We start from the raw sequence: 14601 nt of genomic DNA, 5'->3' as shown, positions 1-14601 counted from the left end.
CACTGGTCTTATCCCACCTGGCTGGGGGCAATGCCCTCCTCGAAGGCCTCCTGTCGTCCTCCCTTGTGCCCATGAAAAGTGTCCTACAAGCTGCTGCACGCCTCTTCAAGGGTCTATGTAGATACAACCACATCACCCTGGCCCTCATCGACCTTCACTGGCTCCCAATGCACGAACAGATGCATCATCTATAAGGCAGTCGCCCTCAAGTCACCCAGCTACCTCGCAGAGAATCTCAGCATTTCCGGCAGACAGCGCACCACCAGAAGCCAGGACACATGCAGACATGAGACTTGAAATCTGCCGCTGCAAAAAGGAAAGGACCAGAAAACAAGCCTTCTCTGCCTAAGCCACAAGACTTTGGAACCTCCTCCTCGTCACCATGAGACTCAACCCCACACTCCTACAATTCAGAAAAGAACTCAATACCCGCCTCTTCAAGGAGTCTCTCCTCCTCAACACCTTGGCCATAACGTTGCCCCCAGCAACACGTGACTCGCTAGACACCATCCACCCCTCACCTCCCTGGCACCCTGTACAGCTGTACCCCAGCTCTGTGCCCCTCTATCCAACCTACGCTGTGTATCTGTTGTTTTTGCCTCTGAAAAGCATTGCGTTAAGCATCTGTACTGTTTTATACCTCTGTAAAGCGCTTTGTTGTGTATCTGTATTGTTGTATACCTCTGTAAAGTGCTCTGTTGCTTCTCAAAGCTCGGGCCGCGCTCAATAACTACCATAATAACAATAATAATAATAGTGACGCCTAATCTTGCAGGCACTGTGGTTTGCGGGATGGCATTGTGCAGCCACCTTAGCTCATGTTAGTTTATTTCTCTTCTGTAATTCAGTGTAAAAGAAGGAAAACCTGAAGTTTGGTGCTGCGCCCCACGCAGCCTCATAGTTTGCCTAGTGCTAGCACCGGGCCTATATGGCAAGGAGAGGGGTATATCTTGGTTCTGATTTTAGCACAGATTTGAATTTTCACCTGTGGATGAAAATGGCAGAATTTGATACATTTCCCTCCTGACAAAATGTTGTGGATAACAGCCGAGGGAAAAATTGTTTTGCCCAACGTTGTAGTTTGACAAATTCATAATTGTGGTTAATAATTCTGTGTTTGTGTATGGACCTGTGCATCCTTGGCTGCTAAGTGAGAAAAAGGCTGTGAGTGAGGTGAACGGGATACACACAGTATACATTTCAAGTGCCCCGCGTGACACTCTGTTCTTCAGTCATGCAATCTGATGCAGATCTGAGGCTCATCAAACATAATATTTTATAGACATTTTATTCAGCACCAGATGCTTTTAGAGTGGATACAAAATAATTGCTGCGCTCAAGTTAAGTTGCTTTTATACTGTTCTTGTAATTGAGATTGTACCAATCTCCACGGTACAAAAGGCTTGGTTGGCCCTACCACCATTTCATTCTCTGACCCGCATGTTGCACCCACGAGTCTGAAGTGAGTACTTAAACCGGACTGTTTACTCACTGGGCACTTCCTGTTATGAAGCAAATTAGGGGTGCCTTGGTACACTTTTTACAATAGGCCCGTGTACATGTAAGGCTTGAAATCTTCCGTCTGACCTCTCACGTCCAAAGTATGTGGGTGAAACCAGCCAGGTGCTGTGTGAAAGGAAGAACCTACGTAGATATACCATCTCGAACCAAAAAACAGTTGGTTGGCCCTTCACATGGGTTAAGAACACATTGCAGGATCTATCAATGATGGTTTTGAAGGGTGACCTCTCAAATGCCACAAGCAGAAGAACTTGGGAGCCCAATTACCTCAATATGATTAACCTAAACTACAGCGGTCTGAACATAGATCTAGGTTTTATGACACACAAACGCCAGCTTTGACCCCAGGACTAGCAAGGCAATCAGACCAACAATGCCAGAAGACACCCCTTCAGTACCATATTTCACCAGCAGCTGTTGGACACTACTGTTCAGAACCCCTAATGGGTGAGGTCACAGAATACCAACAAGGGAAATCTTGAGAGTCTGAGCTCAAATGGTTGGCACCCATTATCAAGCATGAGACGCACCGAGATAACAGTGGCCATTGCACTGCTAAACTATGGGTATATTTGCCTCACTGTATGCAAGCCAGGAGGCCATGATGCAGCTTGAGGCTTACTGAGGAAAATGAAGGCTGTAGAAGTTAAACCTCAAAAACATATGTTGTACTGTCACATTGTACACCGGATAGTAAACCGTAGCAGTTGTTTTTAAATCGCTACATGTTGCTGACACCACATAGAGGCTGCAAACGACGCCTTTAAGCTGTTAGGAAAATGCAATACATGCCTTGCCTCCTTAATTATTTGGTTTTAAAACCTCTCATTCGACTATGCCAATATATTTTTTAAAGTACATTAGTAATTTTAGGAAATTACTCATCCCACTTTAAAACTGCCTTGCCTAACTTAAGAACATATTGTAATCAGCAGTTATGTGTGAGCAAGATCTGTTTTCTTAAAATGCAACTCTCAGCTAGAAATATGGACCACTTTCATTGAAAAGCATTAGGTGTGCTCCCTGGTTCCAGTATTTCATGGTGCTTGAAATAAGACACCCATGCCAGACCTACATTCCATGCATGCTCTTCCTTCACCCAATAAAATGTAAAATGCTTTTCTTTTTCTTTTAATTTCGCTTTGAGAATAAATGGTCTAGTGGATGGTCCTTTGCCAATCATTTCACTCTACACCATCTGTCGATGAAGAAGTCTACGGGACTTTGGAAGCGAATGCGTTCTTTTCTGTTAGTCAAATAAAGGTATGAAAACCTGCGTTGTGTATGATTGTGTTGCTTGACTAACACCACTGAACTGTTCCTCGCACCTCTCTTGTTCACAGACGTGTGGTCAGCTGTCCTCCAATGAGCAGCTACATTCATGACAGTCACTCTACACAGCGGGCAGGCGGGGTGTGTGTGTAACATCAAGGTGCTCAATACTGCTGGCTTCCTCCTTCCTGTGTAGTGGGCAGCGAGCGGCTCCTTCCTGTGTAGTGGGCAGCGACCGGCTCCTTCCTGTGTAGTGGGCAGCGACTACCGAGCCTCCCTACACCCGCAGCTGACACTTAAGACACAGCGCCTCTGAGGAAAGGACCTGCTTTATAAATCCCTCCATGGAGTTAGAGGAGGGATACACAGCTCTGCAGTTCAAGACAAGGAATACACCCGAGGATAAAGGTGAAGATGTGCATGGAGAGTAGAAATGTGATTTTTTAAAAACGTCATTTTTCCTAATGCCATTTGCCTGATGTCTTGGGAGGATAGCTCAGCAGCAACGTGCTCGCCTTGGAAGCAAGACGACGCGGAGCAACACTGGTTCGATCGCGGGTCCACGCTTAGAAACCTCTGGGTATTAATCGCGTTATAAATAACGAATCATTTAGTGAAGACCAGCACTGGCAATTAGTTATGGAATGTGTTGTTCCAATTGCCCATGTGTTTGTTAAAAGAAGATTCTTTGCTTCCTAATGTAGTTATTTCATATATTTGTTAAAACAATTTTGAAAGGAAATGATTCAAAGACCTCGTTAAAGAAACGAGCAGAGCTTCAAGCACGGCACGTGTTTTCTTACGTAGAGTCAACATGTTGATTCACCTTTTTCTGCTCACAGTCAGTGATTTTGGGGCATGCGAACAGCTCTTGGTTTAACACCCTGCATTGGCCAAAGAAACGAGGACGCACGCTTCCTGCACAGGGTATATGTGTTAAATGTCCTTCGACCGCTCGTGCAGACATTCTTCGAGCGAGTGCTTCATGTAAATCCTACAAGCCCCTTAATTGTTATTGATGCAATCATAATAAACTCACAACTTGTTATTTAGACGGTGTGTTCGCCATAGTCTATAGTAGAGTGTTCCTTCAATATTGTGCTTAAGGAATATTTAAATTGTATATTGCTTAACTATAACAGTAACTGCGCAAGGCTCATTGCTGAGTAACTTTGAGAATTGGGATCTCCCCAGGCCCTTCTGAGATGTCCTTTAATATAAATTCTAATGGTGTAGTCTTTAGCGTGTAATAAACACGCGCTTGAATGATTGCTTCATATGTTGGCTCACACCTTCCTAATTGCATAAGTACAGATTCAAAATTACAGATTAATATTTCAAACAATATGAAAAACATTGTGAAAAATATGTGCTGGTAATTCGCAGCTTCCCCTGGGTAATGCAGCATACCTCTTGGGCGAACTTGATTTTAAGTCCCCAGATTAATACAGTTAGACTGGCTTTATGGAAACCATGCAGAACCTTTGCATAGCCTATTAGACCCTTCGTAAGGCATGTGTGGTCACAACAATAAAGAAAAATAGTGTTGGTAGCATACGTGATGCCTGCAATTACTGTTGATCCTAAACTCTCCAACTGATTCAATTTGTTGAGTCTCCAGGGACCCAGTGGTGGCGTCTTGACGGTTCTATCAGGGACGTTATTTCACCAAAATGCCAGGGGTAGCGGAAGTGACATCACATGACCCTTGACCTCTGATGACCCCACCTCGAAGTGACATCATGGGAAGCTATGGAACACGACCTTTCACCCCTTGACAATACAGAAAGTCGCATCACATAGCATTGTTCCTAACTAAACTCTTAAATATGGTTACGATATCACTGTAATGTGATATACATTTCAAACAAGAATGGATCACCATATGTATCATTAATATCAGTGTGTATAGGCCCACATTACCAAATTACTGTGAATGCAAGCAGACATCCAAGGCCAAATAATGATGTGTTATTATATATCACTTACGCTTAAGCGCTTCATATAGAGCAAATATACATACAATATCACCAAACCTGTGTTGGTGCTCATTTATCAACATCAGAAGGATGAAAGGATGATTTGGCCTTGCCGGAATTCGAACCTGCAATCTGCAGATCTCACACACACATCGCAGCAGTGAGCGCTCAACCCAGTGAGCTATCTTATCGGCTATAGCTATCTTGCAGGCTATAGTAAAATGAGCAGTTACATGTCTGAATGCTCTCAAAGTCAGAAAGCAAATTACACTCTGTAGTGGATACCATTAAACTGGTAACTGAGATTTAACAGCAGGCCAGTTAATCTGCAGGTCTGGTGCAAAGTTGGCCACGTGTCAAGCCTGCGTGAATCTACTTTTCAGGCTTCAGATGTTGGCAAACTACATACCATTGGGAGGGTTCATAACTGTGTATTAAAGAATTTAAGGTAGAACAGGGAAAACAGCGCACTCACATGGCATCCTGTACTCTGGGCACTCGTTACCACTTACATGTAAACAAACATCCTGAACAGCATGCCAGGGAGATAGGAAGGATAGACACACTACAACAAAGTATTAATTGTGGCACAATGAAATCAAGGGCCACTTCATGTGCTATGGTCAAACATTTCTACACTGTACACAAGCTTTTATAACTGCAACTTGTGAAAACCAAAATACATACCCTGAAATGGGTGCTTATTCAACTGTAAATGGTTCTCGGAAGTATTTGACTGCATTGTGAATTTGAGGTGTTTAAGAACTCACCCCCTGAAGTGTGCCTTAAATAAACCTTTAATGAGTCTAGCAATTATTAGTATCCCTATTCCTTCTTATTTACAGACACTGATCAAAGTGTTACACTTGTGGAACCCCCTGTTTTTTTAAGACGCCTGAACAAGAAAGCCAGGCACTCCAGAAACAAAGATCCACATGGTGCTGGCCACAGCCCAGGAACTTCCATTTAAAAAATGTAAATAAAAAATAAAAGGTTGAGTATCAAGGGATACATCCCTGGGTTCCATGTCGTTTTACAGACAGTCGTTTTTTGGATGGATTTTTACTGAAAAAATCAATCGAAAAACATTGAATTTTTTTTTTTTTTTGGGGTTCCCCCAAAGCCTCCCCTTTCATCATGCTTCTATTCCCACCCCAACCACCTACCCACCCCCCCCCCATATATTTCAATTAGTTTTTTCAATGGATTTTTGGCAGTAACAAATCCATCAAAAAAACTCCTGTCGGCAAAAGGACGCTGCACTGTCCTGACACCTAGAAACTCACTAATAACAGTGAATTAGGCCAAAACATGCCTGTGGTTGCTTGCCATCTCCCGCAGAAGGGATGTGACCCAGCAGTTTGGACTCGAGTGTCCCTTTTGTGGTTGTACGAAGCCTGATTTGCATATAGACTTCCCCTTTCAGTAATGGCTTGGCAGGCTGAAGAACAGTGGTCTAGGAGTTTCCCAGAGCACTTGTCAGAACTTTGAGATTAATTCTAAACCTTCCAGCCATCTTTTGCTTTGCTATGTCACCCGAGTGTGACGGGTCTGCTGAGTCGTGGGTCCTGAACTGGCTGGGCCTAGAGACCTAAGCTACACCTCACTGATGACGCCCAATGAAGACAACAAAATGTCTGGGGTTGCTTTTGGCCTTGTGCAGAAGCGATGTCACGCGAATGCAAGCAGACAGCCAAGGCCAAATAATGATGTGTTATTATATAGCACTTACGCTTAAGCGATTCATATAGAACAAATATACATACAATATCACCCAACCTGTGTTGGTGCTCATTTATAAACATCAGAAGGATGAAAGGCTAAGTTGGTCTTACTGGAATTCGAACCTGCAGATCACACACACATTCCAACAGTGAGCACTCAACCCACTGAGCTATCTTATCGGGTATATCTATCTTACCAGCTATAGTCAAATGAGCAATTACATGCCTCAATGCTCTCAGTCAGAAAGCAAATTGCACTCTGTAGTGGATAGCATTAATCTGGTAACTGAGATGTAACAGCAGGCAAATTAATCTGCAGGTCTGGTGCAAAGTTGGCCACATGTCAAACCTGAGTGGATCTCCTTTTCAGGCTTCAGAGTTTGGGCGGCCATCCCCTTTAGTTTTGTAATGGGCACATTGGGGCTCTTGGAGCATGGGGCATGGCTAAAGGCCATGCCCTGAGAACGGTGTCCACTGGTCACTGCCAGGGGCATGGCCTTTGACCATGCCCCAACCAAAGTGTTCAGTGGTTAGACATTATTGATACGGTAGGGTATGTAATTAAAATAAAACCATTCTGTAACAAAGGGTCGTTTGAGTTACATTTATCTTACAAACAGTTTTGAAATTCAGTGAAACAAATGGTGGCTAAAGGAAAGTTACGGTTGCAGCGCTAAACAAACCCCACAAATTAGTGACCATGGTTTGTTTCCCTGCATGCACTCTCGTAAATCCTGCCACCTCCAAACAGGTCACAGGCCACTGTGCACGCATGCCCTGTATAGCGGTTTGTAGCCGCCTGCCTGTCTTCCTGGGAGTATGGTGAGGCCTGAGTGCTTGTCATGTATGAGTGGATTGCTGGTACGGAATGTTGGATGGGAGGTGGGTGAGTGTTTTTTACTGATGGCAGTTGGAGAGTGTGCTGGCTAGGGTATGGGAGGGCTGGTGGTTTCTCCCATATCTTACCATAGGTGTCATACTAGAACTGTAAAGATAAACTTACATGAAGACTTACCTTGAAGGCAGCCTCTTCTCTTTACTTGCTGTACTAGGTCACATTGGAAGCAAGTTGGTCAGCTGTAAAGAGAAGGAACAGTCTTTATTTGCTATGGCGGGAGGTACAGATGAGCTACTTAGCCTGTACACCCACTGCCCCCTCCCCCCCAGCCCAAAGACCCACCCGCACCCAGCAAGTAAGGAACAGTTGGTGCTTGTTGAGTAAGGAGCGGCAATGTTGTTCCGTGTGCTATGCTAACTTTGGGCCTTCCGATGCATGTTCTGTTGTGTGCAGCGTGGTTGGGGAGCATGGTGCTCAGGGCTAAGGGCGTGCACTGGAACTTGTTGCCGGCAGAGGGAGCTGGTGGTTTATCAGGCCTCTGGAGCTTTTGCTGTGGCCAGGGGTAGAGCAACTGGGCAGCCCACGCTGGGTGGCAATGTGGGCGGATGGAGCTCCAGCATCAGCTGCAGCTGCCCTTCCAATTGTGACATTATCTGGAGCCAGCGGAAGTGACGGTGCCCACACGACGCAGGGTGCAGCCTACGTCTGCCCCCCTGTGAGCGATTAGTGAAGGAGATGTTGGGTTCCGAGTAACGAACTGTGAGAAACTTGGCAACTGTGAGAAACTTGGCAACTGTGAGAAACTTGGCAGGGGCGAAAACCCAAAAGAAAAGACGGCGAGGGTGCTATGAGGCGATGCGGGTTCTATGCATGGTGAACAGGGCGTCGGGGTGTGGGCACTATGCCACAGTGCACACCAGACGTCTGAGTATCTGAGGTGGGAGATACTGTATGTAATAAGCTGATATGGTGTTTGGCGTGTACCCCACATTTACCTTCCATCTTTTCACCTGGAATGGAAGGTCCATATGCGGTATCTGTCAGGGTGTTTTGCAGCAAGACTGGTGATTGATTACATATGCGCCCTGTGAGAGTTTGATCCTGAGCTGGTGATTTTCCTATTTTAGCAGTTAAAAGGCTTGAGGTTAGTGGGAAGAAGCAGTGTTACACAAGTTTAGGTGTTTTTGGACCATGCTGCGTTTCCATCAAAGCTGCATAAACATTAGATGCACTTTCACAGTAACATCCAAACCTCACAGAAGTCCGACGTTCGACAAGTATAGGGCATGGTTCAGAAAAAGTTAAGGAAGTAATAACAAGTGTAGAGAATGTGCTTTTTTACGGTTCACAATTCTGAGGAATGTGCAGGTGGCCATACTCAAACGTGCCCTGCCCATTTTGTGTACAAGGGTCGTGTACCACCACAAATGATGCCCCGCCCAGGTGCCTTTAACATTCTCAAGTATCACAGGCACCCACCCACATTTTTTAAACTCTTTTTATTTGCATTTTGGAAACAGTAACAGTGTAGTACATAGAACTGAAACATCGCAAAAGAAGAAGCCTCACAGTTTTTAAGTGAGTATACGGTTCCTCTACTCTCCACTGTCATGTCTCCACGCACTTCTTTTCTTTGGTGATGGGCACATTTCTCAAAGAGTGGGTTACATAGATACCATTTAGTTAAACCATTTCCTGTTAGTTGTACTGAGCGGTATAGGAATGTGCAGCGTCGGAGCCAAGATTTGAGAATAAGTGCCAGGAGGCAGAGAGATGTTCACTGCTTGAGGTCACCTCCGCCTACGGTTCCTGGTTCTCTCCCCCACCTGGATTCAACAGATAGTGCATATATGGTTCCCACATGCTCGGTACGCTTGAGTGGTGTGTTGACAGGCCCCTGTATCCGTTCTCCATGTCATTACACTGCGCGACATCCGAGTGCCAATCCTCTATTTTGGGGTACGTCAGGCCTTTCCATAGCATTGCCACCCTCCTCTTAGCCAACCGCAGGAGTAGCCCCATTAATCGCCTTCTACCCTTGGGAATTGGTTTTGTGTATCCCAGGAGTGCCGTCATTAGGTTTGGGTCTAATCCTTCGCCAATGATTTTACCAACAACTTGAAATACTGCCACCCAGAATGCCTGTACGGCGGGGCACCACCACGCCATGTGTATAAAATCTGCCATTAATTCACCGCATCTGGTGCAGCCTGTGGATGCCTCTGGAAAATAGTTGTGAATTTGGGTAGGGGTGTAATAAAATTGGTGTAGGTATTTCCAATGGATTAGTTTGTGCCTGGTGTTTATTGCTACCCATCTGGTTCCCTCACAGCAATACCTCCATTCCTCCCTGGATATCTCATGCCCCAGGGACAATTCCCTTTTATCTCTGGGGGACGAAACCTCCTGCCTAGAGCCAAGATACATAGCGTACATAACAGAGACCGCCCTCCTGTTCGGCCCCCCAGAGAGAATTCTATTGGGCAGGCTGCTGGTTGCTCGGGGAAGGTCGGGAACACCTTCTAGATCAATGTTTTCAGCCTATAGTATAGTAACACCTCTTGGGGGTTTAGGCTCCCCCTGGCCTTCAGCTCTTCCAACGCTATGAACCTCCCGTTGGGGAACAGATCACGGTAACAGTGCACTTCTTATTTCCGCATCAGATTGACAAATCCCTTCTCCGAGTTGAGCAGGATTCCAGGGGTGAATACGAGTGATAGTATTGGCGAGTAGAGAACTTCTGTCTTTGGCTTATTTTCTATATGTGTCCATGCTCTACACGCGAGCTCCATGTTCCCTACCCTGGTCCCTCTTTCAGGGGCAGTGAGAATACTAGATTGCAATAAGAATGGTGCCGCCAATACCTTCTCGACCTCAACACGACTTCTTTGCCCTTGATCACCAAATCAGTGAAGAGCAAACCTGGCCTGGGCCACGTTGTAATACGTCTCCAAATCTGGCAAGGCCAGTCCCTCCCCCCTCACTCCCTCTGTATTGGTGCAATTAGCTTATCCCATGATACTCTTGGCTGTTTACCGGCCCATATAAACTGTGTCCATAAGGACTTCAGGTCTCGAAAATAGTTTGCTGGAATCCTGACCGGTGCATTGAGGAAGGCATAAAGGAACCAGGGAAGCAGTGTCATCTTGATATGGGAGATCCTGCTGTATAGGTTAAGTGGCAGGCACTTTCATCTGGTGGTTGCCTCCCTTGCTTGGTGTAGTGCCCTTTGATAGTTACTTACATATACTGTATGCGCGTCTCGAGCTATGGTCACCCCAAAGTAGCGGCTCTGTGTGAAACCCCGACTTGTCTCCAAAATGTACCACGCTCTCTGTTAGCGGGAAGAGGATGGATTTATTCGTATTAATCACCAGACCCGAAAACAGCCCAAATTGAAAGACTTCTTCCATAATGGGGTCCAGATTCTGTTTGGAATCGCTTATGAACAGCACCATTTCTTCCGCATAGAGCAAGATAATTACCTTGTGTTTGAAAAGTTTAATGCCTCGGTGAATATGGGCCTCTTTTACCCGTTCGTCTAATGGTTTGATCGCCTGGGCAAACGGCAGCGGGGAGAGGGGGCAACCATGTCGCGTGCCCCTGTTTAGAATTGTCCCCGGGGTGAGTTGACCGTTCACACGCACTCTGGTGGCTCGTATAGCAGTGATACCATGGCAATAAAGTGCTCCTCTTACCCCATCCTACGCAAAACTGTAAACAAGAAGGGCCACTTCACAGAATCAAATACCTTTGGGGCATTCAGCAGCGACTGATCGACTTCTGAGATCAGTCTGAAAATCATCCGTAACCCAAAAGAGGTAGAGCATCCCAGGAAATATCCCTCCTGGTCGGCCCTCACCATCTTGTTCATCAGGGGAGCCAGTCTGCAGCACAATATCTTCGCTAAGATCTTATTGTCCAGGTTGATGAGGGATATCGGCCTGTATGAAGCGCAGTCATTCAGTGGCTTGCCTGGTTTAGGAAGGACTGTGACTAGGCTTCCCTCAGGGACTTCGGGAGCTTCCCATCTACTGCACTTTGATGGTACATTCGTAAGAGGTCGGGGCTTATTTCCGCGGCATAGTGCTTATAGAATTCCGCCACAAAACCATCTGGCCCGGGGGCCTTTGCGGAGGGAGGAGATCTAATGGCCACTAATACTTCTTCTAGGGGTATCTGGTGGTTCAATCCCACTCTATCTTCTTCCGTACACCAATGTAGTGCCACCTGGTCTTGGTATCCATCTAGTTCTATCAGGGAGGTCTGTGTATGGCACGAGTACAAGTCATTATAAAAACGACCAAACTCCTGCAGTATCCCAGCATCGACAAATCTCTCCACCCCTTGGTCATCGACTGTCGATATGGCCCGTCCCCTGTGTGTTTCCAGCCTCGCTGCACTTGCTAATAGTCTGCCCAGTTTCTGCCCCTCCCCGTACTGGCGCACTGGGGCCCCCATCCCAGCATTTTTACCTCCCTATCCACCAACATCTTGAACTGTTCCATGAGTTGCTTTGTTTCTGCCAGTTGACTAGAGGTCACTGAGCTCCCCACGGCTTGCAGTGCACTTATGTGTGTCTCCACTTCGTTTAGCTCACGTCTAATCTGCTTTAGCATCCCCACTTCTTTAGCAATGCATTCCCTGCGTATCACATACTTAAAACTCTCCCAAAGGGTCCCCGCTGAGTCCTTGTTAATCTCAAAGAAAGTATATATTGCTTTCGATATGCCTTCACGGAACAAAGCGTCTGTGTCAAAGCCTCACTTTTAAAATGCCATGGTACCCTCACCCTCCCTGACAATTCCATATTCAACAATACCGGTTCATGATCCGAGAGCGTGCGGGCCAAGATGGTGACCTCCGTTATGACCCCCATTAATGTCTGAGAAATCCAGACGTGATGCTGTGTCATGAACCGACGAGTGAAAGGTGTACTGCCTCACCCCTTGATTCCTAATTCTCCACATATCCTCTAGCTCCCACATTGGAGTCATGCTTCTTAACTCGCCCTTAGTTGGGGGCCAGGGCGGGCCTGTCATGCGGTCGAGCGCCGGGTCATCACCTCGTTGAAATCACCTGCCCAGATTATGTCACCTGGAGGAGCGCCCCCCAAGTGTCGGTTTAGCCATCCCAAAGTTGTGACTGTGTCCTGATTAGGGCCGTAATAATTAACTAGACTGTACAGGCAACCCTGCATCGTGCCCGCATTATTACACCTCTCCCCCTTAATCACAGAGATCTGATTAAATCCTGCCTCGCTTTGGACTTGGATGCCCACCCCTCTCCCATAGGACGAATAAGAGGAGAAATATCGGTGGCATCCCCAGTTTTTGCCGAATTTTGTTTCGGCCTCTGGCGTGGAATGAGTCTCCTGTAGAAACACAATTCCCACTCTGTGACGCTGCAAGTAAAAAAGGAACCTTTGGCATTTCAATGGGCAGTTCAACCCCTATACATTCCAGGTAAGGCATCTAATCGATCCTGCCATAGCTAAGGTTACCCCTCTCCCGTTTCCAACCCTCACTGCTCGGCCCGGGTGCACCCAAGGCTGTGGTTTCAGACCATCCTAATTAGTCAGCCCATCACTTTCTTTGTGTTGTGATGCTTCCTCTTGCCGTGTACCCTCCCCAATGCCCTCCCCCTCCCCCACCGACAACCCCAACCTGTCAGTAAAGTAAATTCCCTCCCCCACCCAATCCTGGCTACCCCAACTAGCCCGTATCTTGAACTACTGAACTTGCTTCCGCTTCGACAGCAGCTAACGGCCCGACCATGCCCCTACACACACTACGGTAAGGTATTTTCCTGTCCACTTAGTTTCTGACTCAGCATTTCTTTGACAGCTGGTGCCAAGTAGTTGTATCCATTCCTGCTAGGTCACAATCATTTTTCCCCCCTAGGTCTTGGATTGCAAGGCAGGCTTTCAAGGAATTCACTGGCTTCGGCCGGGGTGGTAAAGAACAGTGTGCGCCCATCGTGTTGCACCTGCAGCTTGGCTGGGTACATCATGGTGTATCGTATGCCTCTCTCTCGCATCCTCCTCTTCACGTTTATGTAGGTTTTATGCAACACCTGGACTTTGTCAGAGAAATCTGGGATGATTTTGATCGTGTCACTTTTCTATGTGAGAGTTCCTTTCTCTCTTGATTTCCGAAAGGCTAAGTCTCCGTCCCGGTAGTTTAATATTTGTGCGATTATTGGTCGTGATGGAGCCTTGGGTATCGGCTTCCTGCTGCTAGGCATTCTGTGCGCTCTTTCCACTACAAATATGTTAAAAAATTCATCCTGGCCCAGTACGGTCTTCAGGATCTCCTCCACCAAAGGTTCCATGTTCCTCTGGTCTGCTGCCTCGCAGACACCCACTATGCGCAGATTATTCCTTCTGGACCTTGATTCTAAGTCATCTTGTTTCTCCATAAGTTCTTTCAGTGCTCTTTTCATCTGTTTTAGATCCCTGGAAGACAATACCGCCTCATCCTCAATCGTTGAAATCCTTCCCTCCACTTCATCCAATCTTTCTCCATGTTTGTCCAGGCGGACTTGCATGTGATCCACCTTACATGTTTACGTGTCCATCTTCCCATCGAGGGACAGTAAACTGCTTTGCAGTTGAGTGAACATCTCTTTTATATCATGGAACGCCAACGAAGTATCATGCATTGTCTGCAGTTTACACCCCTCGACAGAGTCTGTGTTCTCAGTATGCTTGGGCTGAGAAGAGGATTCGAAGTAGAGCTTAGTTTGCTGCTTCCCACTCCTATTTGCCTTGGCCATCTTTCAGTCTAACAGTCTGCGCACGTGCCGCTTCCCCGACAGGCCCCGACTTCTTCGTGGATTCTAAGCCTTCTACCTGCCACTGTGCCATGATGAGCGCAGGACATTCTGGTCTAGAGATATTAGTTGCTCAGGGTGGTCTGTTGCTTACAGCAGCGTATCCCCCGCCTCCTTGTAACGTCCTCGCATTGGCATCTGTGCTGTCCCCTTGTTCTTGAATGTGGGTGTCCAGTATGGTATGGGGAAACGTTGAATCAGCCTGTCCTGACCATTCGTGCCAGGGTGGTTTGATGAAATTGCACCTCCCAACCTGGACATGCAGGAGGCAGTGGGTCTCCAGGTTGTGGGGTCGAGGCTATAGCCCTGGGGATAGTGGCAACCTCTGTGGACTATTCTTAATTGAATAATGGGCACGCGCTGGACCCAAGACTCAATGTCTCCTAGGCATTTACCAGGACGTTTCCAGGGCTTCAATTCTTGTTTTACGTGG

General features: G+C 46.6%; 1 protein-coding gene across 1 annotated transcript in view; it reads left to right on the top strand.

Annotated features, from left to right (window-relative positions):
• Positions 1-3100: 3100 nt before the first annotated feature.
• LOC138579499 (killer cell lectin-like receptor subfamily F member 1) overlaps positions 3101-14601 on the top strand; it is a 306704-nt gene continuing 295203 nt past the window's right edge. Inside the window, exon 1 of the mRNA XM_069649819.1 lies at positions 3101-3201. Coding sequence (XP_069505920.1) covers positions 3138-3201 — 64 coding nt within the window. The 5' untranslated portion in view covers positions 3101-3137. The remainder of the gene's footprint in view (positions 3202-14601) is intronic.

Source organism: Ambystoma mexicanum, chromosome 3p (genome assembly GCF_040938575.1).
Source record: "Ambystoma mexicanum isolate Mex_15411 chromosome 3p, UKY_AmexF1_1, whole genome shotgun sequence".
NCBI classification, from domain to species: domain Eukaryota; kingdom Metazoa; phylum Chordata; class Amphibia; order Caudata; family Ambystomatidae; genus Ambystoma; species Ambystoma mexicanum.
Note: the sequence above shows the minus strand (reverse complement) of the source record. Positions and strands in the feature narration are given on the sequence as shown.